This window comes from Xenia sp. Carnegie-2017, unplaced genomic scaffold (genome assembly GCF_021976095.1).
Source record: "Xenia sp. Carnegie-2017 unplaced genomic scaffold, XeniaSp_v1 HiC_scaffold_14, whole genome shotgun sequence".
Lineage (NCBI taxonomy): Eukaryota > Metazoa > Cnidaria > Anthozoa > Malacalcyonacea > Xeniidae > Xenia > Xenia sp. Carnegie-2017.
The window spans coordinates 5,225,406-5,243,586 of record NW_025813447.1 but is presented as its reverse complement, the minus strand read 5'-3'; the positions used below and the strand labels follow the sequence as shown (position 1 = coordinate 5,243,586).

General features: G+C 35.2%; 1 protein-coding gene across 5 annotated transcripts; it reads right to left on the bottom strand.

The window, feature by feature from the left end:
* Positions 1–1,727: 1,727 nt before the first annotated feature.
* Positions 1,728–17,768, bottom strand: LOC124434012 (forkhead box protein P1-like). 5 transcript variants are annotated; one of them, XM_046983874.1, is made up of 15 exons: positions 17,538–17,765; positions 16,647–16,775; positions 15,813–16,102; positions 15,130–15,328; positions 12,620–12,704; positions 12,262–12,346; positions 8,269–8,356; positions 7,912–7,968; positions 7,096–7,429; positions 6,475–6,551; positions 5,946–6,047; positions 3,668–3,789; positions 2,996–3,277; positions 2,843–2,927; positions 1,728–2,386 (listed from the first exon to the last, which is right to left on the bottom strand). In XM_046983874.1, the coding sequence occupies exons 3-14, from the start codon at positions 16,100–16,102 to the stop codon at positions 2,846–2,848; spliced, it is 1,803 nt and encodes a 600-aa protein (XP_046839830.1). In that variant the 5' UTR covers positions 16,647–16,775; positions 17,538–17,765; the 3' UTR covers positions 1,728–2,386; positions 2,843–2,845. The 5 variants fall into 5 exon arrangements, with proteins under 5 accessions (XP_046839830.1, XP_046839828.1, XP_046839829.1 ...); XM_046983872.1 differs by lacking the exon at positions 16,647–16,775 and having other exon boundaries at positions 15,813–16,144; positions 17,538–17,766; XM_046983873.1 differs by lacking the exon at positions 16,647–16,775 and having other exon boundaries at positions 17,538–17,764.
* Positions 17,769–18,181: the final 413 nt, after the last annotated feature.

Sequence of the window (18,181 nt, the reverse complement as noted above, 5' to 3'; positions counted from 1 at the left end):
TAATTTACAAAATATCATTATCCACTTGTTTTTAATCCATAATATTTATATTTGTGCTTTACTAAGTGTTCTAAAAGGATAAAATCTAAAACATTAATTTTTGAGCCTCGTTTCCATGTCGCTCAGATTTTCAATCCAAATGCCTCAAATAAAACGTAATTTACACGATGTTACCGTGCTAGGATTTTGTGGGACTTTCGATATGTTGTAAAGGGATAACAAATATACCAAAATCAGTTGAAATTTCTTTTGTGGAAATTTGTTCAAGCTTAGAGTGTTTTTGGTCGTAGATTGACTGGTCGTAGAAGTAGTTTTTGATTTTGAAGGAAGTGAAAATTAGTCGGATGTTAATGTCAGTGCAGAAGCGTTTGATGATGTTTGTAAGTCTGCGTTGTGTGTGTCGTGAGTGATGTCCGATGTACGGTAGTTTGAAGTAAAGAGTTTTTATGGACTGTTCGTTGTTGTTGGTCGTGATTGTTATATCGGATGTTTTGGTGTTTGCTTTGCAGTTAGTATTAGTTTTGTCATGGAAATATCATTTGACAGTTTTGTTGATGAAGCGTAGTGGGAAAGAGTTGCGTAATAAAATAGATGTGATGTTCTTTAGGTCTTGTTGAAAGCCATTGTCGGTGTTGTTAATTTTGTATGCTCTGTCTATCAAGTGTGCGTGTTAATCCTATCTTGCATGAAAGTGGTGTGAAATTGAAGTAGTTTGTCAATAATCCCGTGTAGGTTGGTTTATGATACGACGACGTTGTATAGGTGTTATGTGATTTTGTTAATAAAATGTCTAGAAAAGGTAGCTCACACATATTAACGCAACCCAGCAACAAATAAAAAATTACACAAACGAAACTCTAGAACCTCTGCCCACCAAATATAAATTTGTCATCTTACCAAGTGGTTGAACTTGGATAAATACGCATACGCTTTTTTCGGATTAATAAAAACCTTGCTTTCGACTGTAGCTGGCAAGTGGTTGGGGTGCGGCCTGCATTGCAGAATATGTTTTGTCTTGTAGTATTATCGTAGTTCGTATTCTGATGAAACATAATCGTAAACTTTGAAAAACTTTGGTGAATTGTTGTCAAAATTTTGATAACTCAGCAATTCAGTAGTACTAAGTAACTAATGTTGGTATTTGTTATGCGCAAAGAGTGGGCTAATGTGGGTTTGTTTGACACTGGAAAAAAACAACACAGGCAAATTTACATCTCCGTATACCCTACGAGTAATAATATCCAGTACTACAGTTAGTACAATACAAATGTCGATATATGTAGTCTAAGCTCATGTCATAAAACTGTTGATTTATCGGTTGTATGAGCGACATCTCAGACTCTTCAGAAAACTGTTTTGAAACACAGAATTATAGAAAAAATGTTTTTCAGTGGAAAAAAACTTTAAAAGTTGCGAGAGGTCTAAATGACATCACTTTTTTTATGCGAGTCTCGTGCGCCCAGTCACGTGACATTCAAGCTAAGCTAGACCGTCGAAAAAAGCAGAATGAGTTAAACAAATATATTAGTCGTTTAACTAAAAAACATTTTCAAATCGTGAACAAGTTTCACGTATATAATATTAAATATGCAATCTTATTTGAACTATATTCATTAAATTTATTTCATTTACTAGCCATGCACATGACAGGCTACAGGCTACCCATATGTACGTATTGCACACCTATTCTTGCGTTTTGACAGCATTTAGAAATTTTGACCAGAGACTCACGCGTTCTAAAAACCTTTACACTCACCTCACCAAGTTATAAGGCTCGTATAAAAGGCAAATATAATATTCGTTCAAAATACATTAATTTTGTTTATCTCTGCAATAAATCTATATGTTACACTGTATGTTACAACATGTATACATCTACATTCCAGTTTACGAACGTTTATCGGTCAAGTCACCAAACGAAACAGTGAATTAATACATAATGAACAACGGAAATGACATATTTTTTTATAATAAACATGTTCGTTTCAATATGATTTAATTGCAACATGAAGCGAGATAAGTTTCATTGTTGGGCAGCACTGATAACATCATCTCATATAATTGCATAGTTAAATTATTAAAGTTTTAAGTTTCGATGACAAAGCTAGCAAGGAAAATATAATATTCGTTCAAAATACATTAATTTTGTTTATCTCTGCAATAAATCTATATGTTACACTGTATGTTACAACATCTATAAATCTACATTCTAGTTTACGAACGTTTATCGGTCAGTGCGCCAAACGAAACAGTGAATTAATAAATAATGAACAATGGAAACGACATATTTTTTATAATAACATGTTCGTTTCAATATGATTTAACTGTGGCATGAATCTCTTACCACGACGACAGTAATTTTCCCAATATGCCTGTGAACACATTGCTAAATAATAAAAAAAGTGACGTCAATGATTCAAGTTTTAAGTTTCGAAGACAAAGCTAGCAAGACTACTTGTGCATGTAAAAACGCTAGATTTATCACTAGATTTTTACTAATGAGTAACCATATATACAGACAATAACAAGATTTTTAGATGGAGAAGATTAGGTCATTTTTCGGAAAGACCGACATAAAAAAATCATATCGCAAGACAGGGAAACAAGTTGCTACGAGTTGTCAGGGTTTAAGTGACAAAAAACGCGTCCAAAGAATTTTAGTAAAAAAACATTGGCACTTGTGATTGGGTTAGCCTATAATGGGCCTAGACCCTCTATATATGGGAACAAGAATTACCATCAGATCAACGAGTTATAACATTATACACTTTTGGATAGACTGGAGTGGAAAAATTCCCTATTTTTAGTTTTTGCTAATTAAAAAATCCGACTAAAATCGTACCTTTTAGGTCATTTCTGATATTTCAAGTTCACCTTCGTCTGGAGGTTCAAGTTTTACTTGAACGTTGCTGTTTGACAGTTGACTGCTATAACACAAGAAAAATTTATGTAAAATACTGAAAAAAATGAAACCTTACGTAGTTACTTGACATACTTTATATCCTTTGAGCAAAATTCGACAAGTTTTGATATTCCCGACGAGTTATTTACAGTAACTACTTCGCCATGAGCTCGTTTGATCGGCGGTTCTTCTGAATCATCTTCGGCATCCTTGAAGTCCAATTCTTCCGAGTTCAGCTCAGGAAATTCAGGCACTTGAATCACAGTGTGCGTTGCTACCTCAAAAGAGGCCTGGGTCGGCATGTCGGATATACGCGGCTCGTGAAATGACACCGACGAAGTTCTTTTCTCTGTAGCGTCATGTTTCACTTGGTTGCTGAGCACAGATAATTGAAAGTTTAATGGTGTATATGAATTTCATCAGCCCCGATGTCAAAAAGGTGGTGATGAGCCTGGTTTCATGGTAAAACCTACTTTTTTCGAAAAATTAGCAAGAGCAAAAACACAAAAATATAGTATTCACAGAAAATAAGTTCAAGCACTCAAATTATTTCCTTCAACAGACTACTCTTAAACATCTTAAAACAAGCAGTGGCAAAGCCAGCGCGAAAACTGCCATTCATTTCAAAAAAAATATTTCGATAATTTGTTTTCCAGTGATTGAACACAAAAATAAATGCATTGTAGTTGTAAAACATGAGCTGGCTTTGCTACAGAAAGCAAGTCTTTCATTCAGGAAAAAACTTTAATGGAAACAGATCAATACCTCAAGGCTTTCTGTGGCCTTCTTTTCTTATATTCATTCTCGTCGACTGTCCATACGGCTCCTTTTACGTTCTCCTTGCGCACAAAACATTTATGAAGCGAGAGATTGTGACGTACAGCATTCTAAAGATGAATTTTTTGTCGCAAAAACATCCATTGCTTATGAGGGATGATTCACTTCGACAAAACAAGCAATATCAAGTAAAGATAACACCCATCTCTGTATGGTATATACCGTTTTTGTTAAAGAGGATTGCCCAATGGCAAACTTCAATCAGACATTCAGTGACCAATGATTATATGTGTCGTGGCTATGAAACTCCACTACAAATATTGTAAACTAGAATACCTAAAGGCAGTAAGTGCTGCCTTTGTGAGTGGGAAATGCCTGAGAGACAATTGCATGATAAAGAAGCCACAGGCTTGAATTTTGCAAAAAAAGCACTTATTGTTGTTAACCTATGACTAAAAGGCAATGTGAAATGATTTCAATATCAGTACCATATAAACCTAGACTAATTTCCCACGCGATTGTTGCAAAAATAATCATTTAAACATATAAGGTGTGAATATAGAAATTGCTTAATCGCTGTCACGTGATGTCACGTCAATTTTTTGATAATTGAAGAATGATATATTTGTCAGACAGTCATGGCTTGAGACTATGAGCAAAACAAAAAAATTGCCATCACCCTGAATATATATAATGTAATTAGATGGCGAATCCGTCCTCCAGCATGTTAGATCGTTGCGTTTCATACACAGAAATCAGCACAAAACCTGTTCATTTTAATACAAGACATTTTTGACAAAATCCTTATTTTCACAACTTCAGGCTTCAGAAATAATGCAATATGACAGAAGATAACACAACACAAGCTTATTAGTTTTAACAGTTCACTACAGACTCAAAGCAATAGACTTCAAAAAAGCTGAGTAACACGTTTCAAGTTTAAAACAACTTCAAACATAATGCGTATTGAAACAGAGGGAAATGTACAGTAAAAATGATGCACGACTAAGCCCACTTTATATCTGTAAACCACAACAAAGATGACACGCAGCTTTTTAAAGCATCGAAAACGCGAATCACGGAAGAAGCCAAATTAATAGAATAAGTATGTTTAAATTTGACATTTTTGTGAAAGTTGTATTGGAAACGCACCGGTATAAGCGGTATTTAAAGTAAACATTCCAACCAGAAGAATTACTTGAATCATCAAAAAATTAACATCATATATATGCTGGCAGCCAGTTAATTTCTCTATTCCTGAGGAAATCCAACAGATTTTCTGATTGCACTAACCAGTCGCGGATTACTAATTACGGGACCTGTAGGCTACGACAAAGATGTGGGCATTTAAGTGATTTCTATTCCTCCCAATAAATCGAGTTTCCTTTCCCGGTATCTGTTTGTAAATCATAATGTAAACAATAAGGAATAGATTTAAAGATCAAACTGCGTAAACTCACTAGTTTATGAGTTCTATGCATCGTTCACTAAAATAGTAGATCGCACAGCTTAGAGCAGCTTAGAATATAAAGTCCAACTTTAGAACATTTAGCTTGTCAGAAATGACAAAGAGTAAAAACAATGTCTAAATACAAATTACAACGGGCCTCTCGAAAAGGAGGGGAGGGCCGGGAGGCTTCAGCCTACTTAGCTACTCAGCCTACATTAAAAACAATTTTAAATGAACGTTGAATGCTATACATTATAAAATGAGCGGAAATATACCACAGAAAAACAAGATACGAACGACAATTGTGGCATAACAACATCTGCAATGTAAGCCATGGCAAAAACCTACAGCCCCATAACACTTGATTTAAGTCATCAATACATTATTATTATACACTAATATGCCGAAAGTCAAGTACAAAATAATTTCTTAGAGCATCAACAACAGTGTCTAGCTGGGAGACAATAATTGAATATAGATTACCGTTTGCTAATAATCATGTCCATTTTACCTCAATTCTGCATTGCATTTTGGGTTCAACCGCACCGCATTCTGGGTCACCTCGAAATTTGTTAGCGGTTAAGCTTTAGGCTTTGCTACCCGGCTAGCTCACTGAATGCTCACTCCTTGTCGCACCAATTATAACTTTATTTATTATAAGAAACAACTTCAATGTAAACACGTTTTAAAGCATGGGTGTCATTGCCAGTGAAAGTGTGGTCGTAGACCCAATATAAGAGAAATTTAAGACGATGGAGAACAGAATATTTTCCCTGAAACGCAATGGATATAAAACAAATCAAAGTACTTTTTTACCTTCCATGTAGCAGTATTGCGGCGGAAGTATGCGAAGTTGTCCGTAAACCAATTATATATTTCATTAAGAGTGAGCTGTTCATCAGGGGCGTCGAGGATGGACTGGAAAAAATAAAACACAAATAAGTGTCACAGATAACTCTACTTTCTTTGCATCATGCATGCACACCAAAAACCATGCGTGAATGAAAGAAACACACAAATTTCAGATAATAAAATCCACCTGAGAACACGATCAATCTCATGCCAAAATCGACAAAAGACATGCTAGCCTGCAGGTTTACTACTAATACGTGAATTTTCAACCGTTTCCAATTTTATAGTCTTGAACACCAATTGACATATTTGGAAAAATGTAAAAAAGTCGAACTAGCTTCGCTTCTGTCTACGTACAGAAGGGTAGCCCCCACGAAAATTTGGCCATGCTAAATTCTTCATCATTATCATTGTTCATTTCTTTACAAATTTACCGTCATTACAGCGAGTTAACACTAAAATTATACAAAACACGAACAAACTTGAATGTTACCTGGCGAATTAAAGATGCGTAAGTGAACGGAGGACGAACGTCTGTCTTTTGATAGAAATCAGCAGATTGTTGCATATCTATAACGAGACACACAATACATAACACATTCAATCAGATTTCATTTGACAAGACAGTGAAAAGTGCAATCAGATTGTTCAATCCGCAACTAATATTGGAAAACAAGCTTTTAAAGCATAGTCTAATTAGAATTTAATAAAGGTAAATATATGTTTCACTTCCCCCTCTGCCGTAGCTATATACTTGAACTTTTTTTAAATAAACAGATCTCATAAGATAATTGTAAAGGCGGTGTTTTAGAAGAATGTACAAAAGAAGCAAAATTCCTTCTATTTCACACTCCCTTCCATTACACATTAAACAGCATTACGGAAAGAATGTCTACCTAATTACCCATAAAAAAAGAAGCGTAATTGACATAAATGCACGTGTTCTTGGAAAAATATATTCTAAATCAATTGACACCTTCAAAAAAACACCGATAAACAACTTTTCCTTAGCTGTCTGACAGGAAAGATAAGTTGGTGTAAACAAAGAAAACCATTAAAAAGCTTGTTTTCTCGTAAAACGTGGGTAATGACTTTCAATAATCATCTGACAAACCTTGAGCAAGAGATACAGGAGAGCCTTGTGATGATCTTTTGTAAGTACCACGACCTGAACTAGATATCTCTTTGCTCTTTTTGCAGTTTGTTTCCTCTTCCAATTTTTCGTTTTTTTCGACGGCCTTGCTTGTGTTTGACTGCGATTTGCTGACAGGGATTGAGGACGATATCACTGACGTTTCCCGACAGACTATGACGTTCGGTGGGCCTTGAGGAATGAGATCAACGGACGAGGTTTCCTTTGGTGTCTCTTTCCTTAGTCTAGTTGACGAGATGGATTGAACAGGTGGGGACTCTGAACTCTTGGGAGGCGGGGTACTCTGAACAGTATTCTACAAGCACATATAATATCATGAAAATATGAAGCAAACTTTGGGAAAATGTTAAGTTTAACTGAATTTTTAAACTACTCTTTTAAGTGTTTATGACACCAAACTTCACAATAGTATTTTATGATTGTATTGTGAAGGCAATTTAAACTTAAATGACTTAATAACTTCTTCAATAGAATTGTGTGACTTTAATTTTTCTCTGGAGACATGCTACTTTTCTTCAATATGCAAAAGAGATCGTCATGACGTCACATTGCATAATCACCTTTATATATTTAGGAAATTGTAGTTTTTGCAGTTAGCAGCACTAAAAAATTTGACTTTGGCACCTTACAAAAATATTCATCTAAATGTATTCTTAAAACTGTTTTATACATGTATGTCCATAAAACAATCTAACAATGTGGAAAATCGATGATCGTATTTGAAATGTGATGAATGCATTACGTAAATTTAAATATTCACACCAAGCCGGTGCGTACCTTTTGTGTATGCAGATGTTTCATCATGGCCGACAATCTATCTCTTTCACGGTTTAACTGAAAAAGAACCTCAAAGAATTACGTTTAAGCACGTGCAACTGGTGTTGTGTCACTCAAGCTACTTTCCCACAATTCATACCAAAAAAATGATTGGAAACATTTATATTAATTTCTGTTTTAATTTAAATGCTAAAATTATATCACGTGTTACACATACATATATTTTTATATTTATCATGTTCAACCTTAATTGTCAAATCATAACGAATTTATTTTAAGAGGAGGGACTATACGGCGTAAGTCTATGAAGTAATAAATAAAGCATAACAAAAACAATGCTAATACCAGAAACTTTACCTGTCCCTCTAAATGCGAAACCACTTGCATTTGAACCCTCGCTTGCGCCGTGCTTCTATCGTCCAGCGGGTGCTCAGTGTTAAGATGACTGAAATAAAAGGAACGTTGCCTATCAGTCTTTATTCCAAAGCCATCATGAGAGAATATATATAATATATTAATCCTAAAGGATTAATAGGTTAGGATTAATATATTGCCTATCAGTGAACTGTGTCTTTCACGAGTAGAATTTGCACACCTATAAACTCCTAAAAAGATAATGGTCTAAGCACATGTGAAGTATATTCAACATTTAAGTAGATTTAACCCAAGAAAGAGCCAGGGGCGAAAGTAGAACGCTAATTGGGGGGTAAATAATCATATATTAAGCTCTACCCTACTGATTTATTTTGAAATTAACATGGCAAAAAGAAATCAGCAGGGTAGAGCTGAATATATGAATACATAGCCCCAATTAACGTTCTAGTTTTCCCCCTGGAAAGTGGACATTAAAAGCCACATTCAAAACTTGCTTTTTTGATTTTCGGAAGACAGAAGGGTGGTGAGAATTCAAAAACAATAACAAACGAGCAGCATCTTGTGGGCCAGAGGGCGAGATCAAAACCAAAACAAAGTTTGTCCACGTACGCTGAATAGCAATTGTAATGGTTTCATAATTTCGTAAAAGCACTATTGCCAATAGACATTTAATATAAACGACAACTTTTTTGAAAATAGACATGTTTCGACATCTCATGATGCCATCTTCAGTATGAGTGAAATAATAGGTGATACAGGGTTTATATAAAAGTAATATTATACATAAATTACAACAATAAAAAGGAAATAAGATAAATTAATGAGGAGCGTCCGAGAGTATTATTAACTAAATATTGTATTGAATTTAAAAACTTGAACATTGAAGTCAGGGTTAGTTTTGTTAATGTGGAGTGCTTCTTTGATTTTAAGGGTGAATGAGGTGTCGGCAGTGTCGATGATTTTGAAACAAGAGGGTGAATAGTTGGTTTTGCATGAGTGAGATTTAAGAAGGTGTCAGTAGATATGAGAGTTTTTGTCTGTCGTGGTATGTTCCCTGATTCTGGTGGATAAATGGCGCGAAGTTTCGCCAATGTATCGGGAATTACATCCCGCGCAATTGAATTCATATACCACCATAGATTTAATTGAATCAGGGATTGGGTCTTTGAATGAGAAAAGGTTTTTGATTTTGAATGATGTGAAAATTAGTCGAATGTCAATATCTGTACAGAAGCGTTTCATAATGTTTGTAAGTCTGCGTTGTGTGTGTCGTGAGTAATGTCCGATGTATGGTAGTTTGAAGTATAGAGTTGTTATTTTGGAATTTTCATTTGTGTTGGTTGGGATCGTCGTGTCAGGAGTTTCGGTGTCTAGTTTGAGGTTGTTGCTTTGTTTGTTGTCGAGATATCGTTTTACGGTTCTGTTAATAAAGTGAAGTGGGAAAGAGTTTCGTAGAAGAGTGGATGTGATGTTTTTTATGTCTCGTTGAAAGCCATTGTTTGTATTATTAAGTTTGTATGCTCTGTCGATTAGTGTGCGTATAAGTCCGGTTTTGTATGAAAGTGGTGTGAAACTAAAATAATTCGTCAGAAGTCCTGTGTTTGTTGGTTTGTGGTATGTAGATGTTGTACAGCTGTCATGGGATTTTGTTAGTAAAATGTCAAGAAATGGCAGTTGATCTTGTTGTTCAGTTTCAAATGAAAATCTAATGTTTGCGTGCTGTGTGTTAATGTAATTATAAAACTTCATGGCCTCAGTTTCGTTAGTAAAAACACAAGAGATATCGTCAACGTATCTGCGGTAAAATAGAGGTTTAGTGTCGTTGTAGTTGTTTAGCCAGTTTCGTTCATGTGAGCTCATGAAAATGTTAGCAAGTATGGGTGCTAAGGGAGAGCCCATCGCAACACCGTCCGTCTGGTCATAAAATTTTCCATTATATAAAAAATGCGTCTGTGCTGTTGCTATTAAAAACAGTTGTGTGAGATCTGTCCTGTCTATACCGAACCTGGGTTTGTGAGTGAATATTAAGTCGATTGCTAGGTTGATGGTTTCAGTAAGTGGTATGTTAGTAAATAGGCTTTCAACGTCGTAGGAGATGAAGAATTTGTGACAAGAAGTTGATGAGTTGAAAGATGAGAAGTCGTCGAGGAAAGTGAAAGAATCTTTAGTGGAGTGGTCATCTGGTATGAGTGGTGTTAGTAGAGAACTAAGATACTTAGCTAAATTATAATTGTATGCGTTGATTGATGAAACTATCGGTCGTAGTGGAGGCGATTGTTCTGGTTCTCGTTTCTTGTGAAGTTTCGGTAAGCCATAGAAGCGTGAGGGTTGAGAACCTCTGGGGAAGATATCATTATAAACTTTATTGTTAATGGAGTCTTTCTTTAGAAGCTTCCTTAACAGTCGTTGTAGTTTGGCTTCACGTGGTAGTGTGACGTCTTCTTCGAGTGGGGTAAACCTTGTTGTATTGTTAATGATTTTATTGTGTTTTTACTAACGAAACTGAGGACATGAAGTTTTATAATTACATTAACACACAGCACGCAAACGTTAGATTTTCATTTGAAACTGAACAACAAGATCAACTGCCATTTCTTGACATTTTACTAGCAAAATCCCATGACAGCTGTACAACATCTACATACCACAAACCAACAAACACAGGACTTCTGACGAATTATTTTAGTTTCACACCACTTTCATACAAAACTGGACTTATACGCACACTAATCGACAGAGCATACAAACTTAACAATACGAACAATGGCTTTCAACGAGACATAAAAAACATCACATCCACTCTTCTACGAAACTCTTTCCCACTTCACTTTATTAACAGAACCGTAAAAACGATATCTCGACAACAAACAAAGCAACAACCTCAAACTAGACACCGAAACTCCTGACACGACGATCCCAACCAACACAAATGAAAATTCCAAAATAGCAACTCTATACTTCAAACTACCATACATCGGACATTACTCACGACACACACAACGCAGACTTACAAACATTATGAAACGCTTCTGTACAGATATTGACATTCGACTAATTTTCACATCATTCAAAATCAAAAACCTTTTCTCATTCAAAGACCCAATCCCTGATTCAATTAAATCTATGGTGGTATATGAATTCAATTGCGCGGGATGTAATTCCCGATACATTGGCGAAACTTCGCGCCATTTATCCACCAGAATCAGGGAACATACAACAACAGACAAAAACTCTCATATCTACCAACACCTTCTTAATCTCCCTCATGCAAAACCAACTATTCACCCTCTTGTTTCAAAATCATCGACACTGCCGACACCTCATTCACCCTTAAAATCAAAGAAGCACTCCACATTAAGAAAACTAACCCTGACTTCAATGTTCAAGTTTTTAAATTCAATACAATATTTAGTTAATAATACTCTCGGACGCTCCTCATTAATTTATCTTATTTCCTTTTTATTTTTGTAATTTATGTATCATATTACTTTTATATAAACCCTGTATCACCTATTATTTCACTCATACTGAAGATGGCACCATGATATGTCGAAACATGTCTATTTTCAAAAAAGTTGTCGTTTATGTTAAATGTCAATTGTAATGCCTCTTAACAATACAGGCCTTTAGGTAATAAAATGCAGTAGATAGTATATGCACAACTCTTCAGTAGAAGTTACTTTTGTCTGCTGTTTGGATTTATTAATACTTTTTCAATGTTTTTAAATTTTTCTGTTGTTTTGCAAGGGCTTCTATAAATCCAGTTGCCTACAGCAAGTTCTCATTGTGTCGCTCTTAGCAAGCATGTCCCTCCCTGAAAGTTCAAAATTGAGGAAGTAATTAATTGTTGCATCCAAGCTGCCTTTAAATTTCAGTTTCATTTTAATTATTTGGCATTTATTCAATTGCCCTCGCACTTCAGCGATTAACTAAGAAAAAAGGAAAATAAACTGGTGAAAATTACGGCGAACTTACTGTATGAAAAGTTGAAAGTTGTCGCAGAATGCATCACATCCCGGCCATTGGCAAATACCATGACGATAAAGAGGATGCTGACATCCTGCAAATGTAAATGTCAAAACAGATAAAAGTTTCGTTATAAAAACTGGTATCAGTCAAGATAGAGAGTGGACACATCGACATCTACATCAATGTTGGATCAACAAGCATGGCTGGATGTTTTGACCTCCGCACACCATACACATTTACGATAGAATTAAAAAAATGCATTATCATGAATAGATATTGGTGAATTGTGTGCTCGACTAAAACACCAAGTCGCAAACAACGACTCATAAAGATAACTGTCGAGATTTTTGCCATAAATACTTACCATAAACTGCATAACCGACGCCATTGAGAACAGGTAGATCGAATCTTTGACCGTGGATTGATTGCCAATCTCTTGCGAGAAGAATCTATACGCAAAAAATAAACAATACTTTAACGAAAAATATTTTCAGCATAAAGTTAATCTAAAACAGTATACATAACGTGGAAGCAGGAGTGCATGAATGAAATGGTTGAGAGCGTTGAGAGTAAAGCTTGGTCAATTGATCCGTTAAAATTGTATTTGGCTCATCGTATTTATCAATTTTATGTATTATATGGCAAGCGTCACTTCCGTTGAAATAGCGTGATTTGATTGGCTAAGAAACATTCTTGCCGGTTCATTACATTTCCGGCGGTCTATAGCTAATACACGTAATTTTTAGGAAAGGTAAACAAATTCCCTAAAGCAAACAGTAAGTTGTGTTAAACTTAAAAATCAAAAATAAACTACGGATTCAGAAGAATAATACTTGAAATGTGAGTTCTATTTTTTAAACAACGCATTTTCAGACGATTTATATTCTACTGACAAAACTCGAGTGGTGAAAGCCATTCCTTGAAAAACAATGAGGACGAGAAAAGAAACGAAATTTATTTTTCAGGTACAAAATGACATGTATTAAACTTTTACGCTTGTTCGATCTTTACTAAGAAATATTGCATCTCTGTTTTGTAGTACAAACGTCGCTTTACGGGCTCGATCTGTACAAAAAAACCTCTATACAATATTTCTCTGCATAGACCTCGCGAGTCGCGCTAGATTATTAATGGCGTAATAATATTACTCAGCTCATCATTATTTTCCTTTTCCGAAAATAGTTTTATTTTTTCAGTAAAATTAGCATGTCCCTTTCACATGTCCTCAAAAAACCTATAAAAAGCCTTTGCACCTGCATCCTAGATGAACTAATGGATTTCGCCAAAAACTATTGTAGTCTGTTTTGAAACTGACTTGCGGTACGTCAAACCTTTGAACTTGTAAGAGTAGAAGTTGCAAAAAAGCTGCGGGTAAACGGTTACCACTCGTGAGGAAGGTTTCCTTTGAATGACAATTGTGAGGAAGGTTCAAAGTTCAGCATCTCAATAAATAATCTGATTGGACTACTTACTGACAGGTTTAATAGCAAAGGTTTGAAAACCTATCCAGCTCTTGAAGAAGTTGTACTGACGGGAAATATAACTGAGGCACAAGAGACGTTACTCAAGAAGTATAATTTGTATTCTGAATCATTACGCATAGAATTGAAACAATTCCATCACAAATTTTCACCCTTTCTCTATGTTTGTGAAGTCAGAAATAAACTTTGTGCAATGTCATTGCATTTGCAAGTTGTTGCTAATTTGCTCTCCCACATCAGGTGAAGCTGAACGCAACTTTAGTAAGCTTTGTGGCATGAAAACATGGCTTAGAAGTACCATGACATCCCCAATGTTAAATGCCTCTGTGGTTTGCCATGCTCACAAAGATATGGTTTATTCATTAAACATTGATGCAATTTGCATGACATTTGTTTGTAATGAACAGCGACAGAAACATTTTGGAAAATATTTGTAATTATTTGTAGAATGTAAAAAATGCTATTTGAGTTAATCCATGATAAACCCTTAGTTTTCAAAAGCTTCCACAGGTTCGGCAATACTGGTTGCCTCTTTCATGACTTAGTTGTGGTACTTAACAATGAATAAACTAGCATGAGATAACCAATAATCTAATACAAAATAATACTAAGGAAAGCCCGAGTAATAACTTAAAAATATAGTTTGTAAATATACCACATATATGTGTTATAAGTGCACTAAGTTCAGTGAGTTGTAATTTATATGCATTATAATTTACTATTTAAGGTAATTACTTAATTATAATAAGTAATACCCATTACTACAATATGACCAATAAGTAAGGCAAGTATAAAGCGAGGAACAAACTATATCAAATTTGTATAAGTTAGCAAACCACAAAATTTGATGAATAAAACCTGAGGAAAATCATCAAGTAATTCTGTCAAAAATTCAGCTTTCTCACTAAACCACTTAGCTACTTTGTTTAAAAATATTGTGATAGGCATACAGGTAGATTTTTTGTGGAAAACACATGGCAGTTTAAATTTACACTTGACAGTGTAAATGTAAAAATTGCAGTGTAGCCAGCACGTCTTATACCCTTTTGTCAATATATCGGTGTAATATACTACAGCCCATTCATAAGTAAACTTTACATCACAAGTTCTTCAGCAAATTAAATACAGTTTCTTTCAGACCCACTCCTGCTTCATTATTTTTGCAGATCAAAGCAAGCTTCAAATGCCCATTACATTTTTTGAAAAAAATTTAATCAAGGACTTAGATCAATAGCCGGTAGTTTGGCAACCAAAGATGGTTCCCAGACTACATTTTTCGTCTTAAACTTATTCGAAAATTATTTCGCGATGACAAACATTATAGCAAGCAGTAAAACTGACGCTAGAGAAACAAAAACCTCTCTTTCATGCGATGTACAGTGGAATTTCATACTTGATGCTGATTGGTTAAGTCCGAGCCACTACTGGGTCTTAGCAACAATGGAGGCGGTGGTATCGCTGAACGATGAAAATGGTGATGACGTTTATCTGTGTTAGAACGGCTACTGCAGCTAAGGGAATGATCAGAGCAGCATTGGTGATCTGAGGTAGGTTGACTGCACGCGTGGTGCACATGACGAAGACTACTGTCTCTAAACACAGAAAGAATTCATGTATAACATGTTGTTTTAGTGACAACAAATGGGAAATTTTATTTTTAGAATGAATGTTTCTTTTTGATCCTCGTTCATTCGACCTTCTGAACGGATCTCTCCAGTCTCCAAGAAGAATTGATAATTAATTAAATCTTTTTAAACTAGAACATCGTTCGAGCGGAAAATGAAGTTTTTCCTAATTACATAACTTACTGTGATATATACGGTAAAGCAAAACATATAACTCCACAAGTTGTGCCACGAAAAATCAAATTTTCATTATATCAAATAACCTTAAAACATATCCAAGTTGAAGGAAGTAAAATTTTCCTCGGTTACTTTAATCAAAGTGAAATTAAATACTCCAAGACCCGGGTTATCGACAATAGCGAAGATAAAGCGTTAACTTCACCAACAATGCAAAGATATTTTTTTTCATTTATTGGAATAAAATGACTGCTGTTGGCAAACACATTCTTACCTTTCTTGCTCTCTACTGAAGTGCTGTGAATGGTGAGTATTAGCGTGAGTACGGTCATCATGACTGCAGGCACACGCTGATGGCCGAAACGTATTATTTGAGCTCTCAGATGTTGACGAAGTGTTTGGTGGTTTATCATAGTTGTGCTTATGCATTATTTCTCGGAGGTTTGGTACCTCACCCCCACAATGGTTGCATTCTGTCTTCGTACGAGGATATTCCCGATCACCAGGAGCAATGGTAACAATCAGTGGTAAGGGACTCCTGTTTATCGCTCTTTCGCCAGCCATCTTGATAGATACAACATATTCGATATAAGATGGGAACGTCATCTGCATTGAAAACTTTTAATTTTTCAATCACTATTACAAAGCTTTCATGAAAAGTTTTCTATATTTCACTTAACCGTCAAAATCCTTGGTGAATGTCGGAAATTTTGACGGGATAAAATTTGTCAAAAACATTAATGAGCTTTTGGTCGAAAAACTAAAGACGGCAGAAACGTGAAATGTTGTTTCCGTTCAATATTTTTACTTTATAAATTACGTTGCTGAAACAATCTAGCACATGCAGCCTTGGCTACTGAAATATATTAAAAATAGCACTCAACATAAAAGGTTGTTGTGAAATGATGACACGTACTGCAATGGAAAAAAAATCGTCGTCCTATATCCGTTCCGTGAAGTGTACAAAGGCAATCGGAAAAGAATTAAATTGAAAATACGTCATACCACTTTGAAATATTAACAGCATTTCAACTCATTGCATAATCAAAACAAATCTAATCTTAAATAATTTTTGTTAAAGATTTCCAGAAATTATTATTTCCCGTACCCTAAACGGTCCTGTGTTTTCGTTCAAACCAATATTCAACTTTCCCGCATTCTAAAATCTATGGCGGGAATTCAAGAAAAAACTCGAAGCATCGACTTACACTTCGACTTCCTATGTCTGTGTCAGAGGCTAAAAAGGGGAAATCGCACACAACATGAATGTACATGATTTATCTAACTGATTTTATGTGTTCTTAGGAATGATAAAGCTAAAACATAAACAAAAATTTCAACTTTCGACGACGCTATCGAGTCGAAGACCGGCACTTGAGTATTCACCTTGCTAAAAGACAACAAAGGCGTATGCAAATTTCGTAACTTTATATTATTTGTTGGAAGGTAAATAACTCCTGCAATTACAAAGCTTCGATATGTTTATTTTGCCAAAGCGCTTAGCTGCTGTTCAGAAGACAAAACAAGCAAATATTCCAAAATTTAGCGCAAAAGAAGCATCGACGCCACAAGGCCAAAGTCTAGGGAAGTTTAGCAGTAATTTCAAAGAAAATTTAAAAACAAAAGCGATTTGTTTCAAACTGAACTCACAAACACAAGTGAGACTTCTTCGAGAAAACCCTTTGTTCAGAGAGGACAACATTCGGCCATGATTTAAACAGGCCAACAAAACATGAAACATAAAAAAACTAAAAACTTACATTAAATATCAAAGCGCTTGAAATCGTTTTGCCAGCTGCAACATTTCACAAATAACAACAAGTAAACAAAGACTTCGTTATTCGCAACGACTTTAGCCGCAATAAACTATTTATCGGGAATCAAAACCGTTATCGTTTGTGTCGATGATAAATATTCGCTTTCCTTGTAGGAGAGCGACGAAATAAGAGTTTCAAGCAAAATGAAAACGAACGTAAACAATTTGGGAACAACAACTTACGCGCCGTTTGCTGTCATCGAACAAGTAATTAATTCTTCTCGACAGCACTTGATAATTATATTTTAAAGCAAATTCGTTCAAATTCCTTGATGTCTAGAAGCAAATACACGTCGCTCGAAAAACCAAAACAACGCTGGTAAACAATGATTTCGTTTTCCACACGTTGACGCTAATAGTTTGTAGGAAACTTGAATATTTCTTTGGATGCCTGCCACCCACAGCTATCGTCATGGAATACATAAGTGTTTTGACGTCAGTATCTTATTTGCATTTGAGCCACCGGTAAATAACAACAAAAATAAACAAAGCTCTGCTTCTTCAAGTTCAATTTTTGCTAGTATCTGCTTTAGCTACCTAAATTGCATGAATCTTTCGATCAATTTAAGTCCGTACTTCAAAACAGCTGCTTACTATAAAACATTTGCTAGTCGTTTTCTTAGAATTAATGACAATGAGGTATACAGTCATTGTTCAATGAACGAGAAATGTCATTATTTTAATTCAATTTGCTCATGAAACGATTTATATAGATGCAAACAGGACACTGAAAACAATCGTACACGACATATGAATGGTGGTGGGCAAATACAAAACCTTTAATTATTTTCGCAATGTTTTGTTTAGAACTCTGTGTAAACAATGAC